General features: G+C 36.0%; 1 protein-coding gene across 1 annotated transcript in view; it reads right to left on the bottom strand.

Annotated features, from left to right (window-relative positions):
* Positions 1-607: 607 nt before the first annotated feature.
* The window catches only part of HELRODRAFT_184392 (hypothetical protein), a gene marked incomplete at both ends in the record, with an annotated part of 23,281 nt that continues 22,265 nt past the window's right edge, over positions 608-1,623 (bottom strand). Inside the window, one exon of the mRNA XM_009024163.1 lies at positions 608-1,375. Coding sequence (XP_009022411.1) covers positions 608-1,375 — 768 coding nt within the window. The remainder of the gene's footprint in view (positions 1,376-1,623) is intronic.

Here is a 1,623-nt window from a genome sequence, read left to right as displayed (position 1 = left end):
AAAACTCGAAAATTGTTTACTTTGGTAGGAAATTTCCAAAAGAATTAAAAATAGATCAAAAACATAGATAACTAAATAGTTACTAAATTTTGAATCTCTATGGTAACTATTATCCTAGAGATATGCATATTGCTGCCTTTTAGCATCGTAAAGTTTATAAGGAAGCATAAAAGTAATGATGCCAAATGGCATCGGTATGCGGTAGAGGGTTAACACACATTCTGAAAACAATGTTTTGTCTCCAATTATTGTAGAGTTGTGCACCATGCTACCATCTTCCATTACTTTTATGGAGTTGTTGAACATGTTGGCTATACCACCAAATGCAGTGCTAAGGCTAGATAAGTATAAGTACTGAGTACATAAGTACCTAAGTACATACCATGGTTAATTTGAAATATTTATAAATTTATTAAACTCAGAAATCAACTCATTATTTACAGTAATTTATTTACATCAATAAAAGAGTTTGTTCTTTTTGAGTAAAAGTAAAGTTTCAAATGAATCATCACTTAAACGATTTCTTTTAGGAGTGAGAATCATTCCAGCCTGGCTAAATATACGTTCCACAGGTGCTGATGATGGCACAGTGGTATTGTACTTGTATTTAGGTCAAGGATTGATTAGATAGCCCTTCAACTATCTTATCATTCTTCTCCCAAACGCCTCCGAGAGAGGAGAAATAAATTTCTCCAGAAGATCCACCATTGACATAAGTAGGACTTCCCTTCATTGCATCTGTGAACCACGTAATTAGGCTGCTCTGGACAATGTTCATAGTCTTGTTGTTCTGCAAGTATCCAAGCTTAGGGCGCAACATTCTGTCAGATGTTAACAGAATATCTTTGTTTAAATTGAACACTTTAGCTATTTTGCTGGGGTGCTCTGTGATCATATCTAGAGCGCACATGCCGGGGATTACAGAATCATGCATGGTGAACACATCTAAGCAGTATGAATTAAAGCACAATATGTTTTCCATCTGGCATACTGGCCGGCTAGTTGACTTAGCGAACATAGCCACTGGGACGCGGTAGGTAGCTCTGCGACGAGGTTTAATCTTGAGTATACTCGATTGAAGACGTGAAATTGCATCAATCTCTGACTTTTGGTAGCCAGAATCATTGAAGAGGTAATCAATAAGAGCAACTTGGGCTCTTGATGCAAAACACCCTTGTAAAGCACGCTTGAATTTATGCGCTGTTACAATTAAATCTCTTGACTTAGCTCCTTTAGAGGAAGCTAGTTTGCCATAGAGTTTTGTTGTCTTTTTAAACAAAGCCGCAATGTTGGTCTGCTTCCCGAACTTCGTTTTTACTGAGAACGGGCAGTTCGATCCCTTGGCGCCAATTCGGTTCCATAAGGAGCTTGACACCTTTTGGTTGACAAATTTAACCTTTTTGGTGTACAGAATATCACGCCAGCCAACCGCTTCTGTATATAAGCTACCTACCTGATCATAAATTTATTATTATTTAGATATAATTGCGGAATTTATAGAAAATATCTAAAAAACTCGAAAATTGTTTACTTTGGTAGGAAATTTCCAAAAGAATTAAAAATAGATCAAAAACATAGATAACTAAATAGTTACTAAATTTGGAATCTCTATGGTAACTATTA

The sequence above is a fragment of the Helobdella robusta genome, assembly GCF_000326865.2.
Source record: "Helobdella robusta unplaced genomic scaffold HELROscaffold_392, whole genome shotgun sequence".
NCBI classification, from domain to species: Eukaryota; Metazoa; Annelida; class Clitellata; order Rhynchobdellida; family Glossiphoniidae; genus Helobdella; species Helobdella robusta.
The sequence above is the reverse complement of the archived record's forward strand: the minus strand, read 5'-3'. Positions and strand labels throughout refer to the sequence as shown.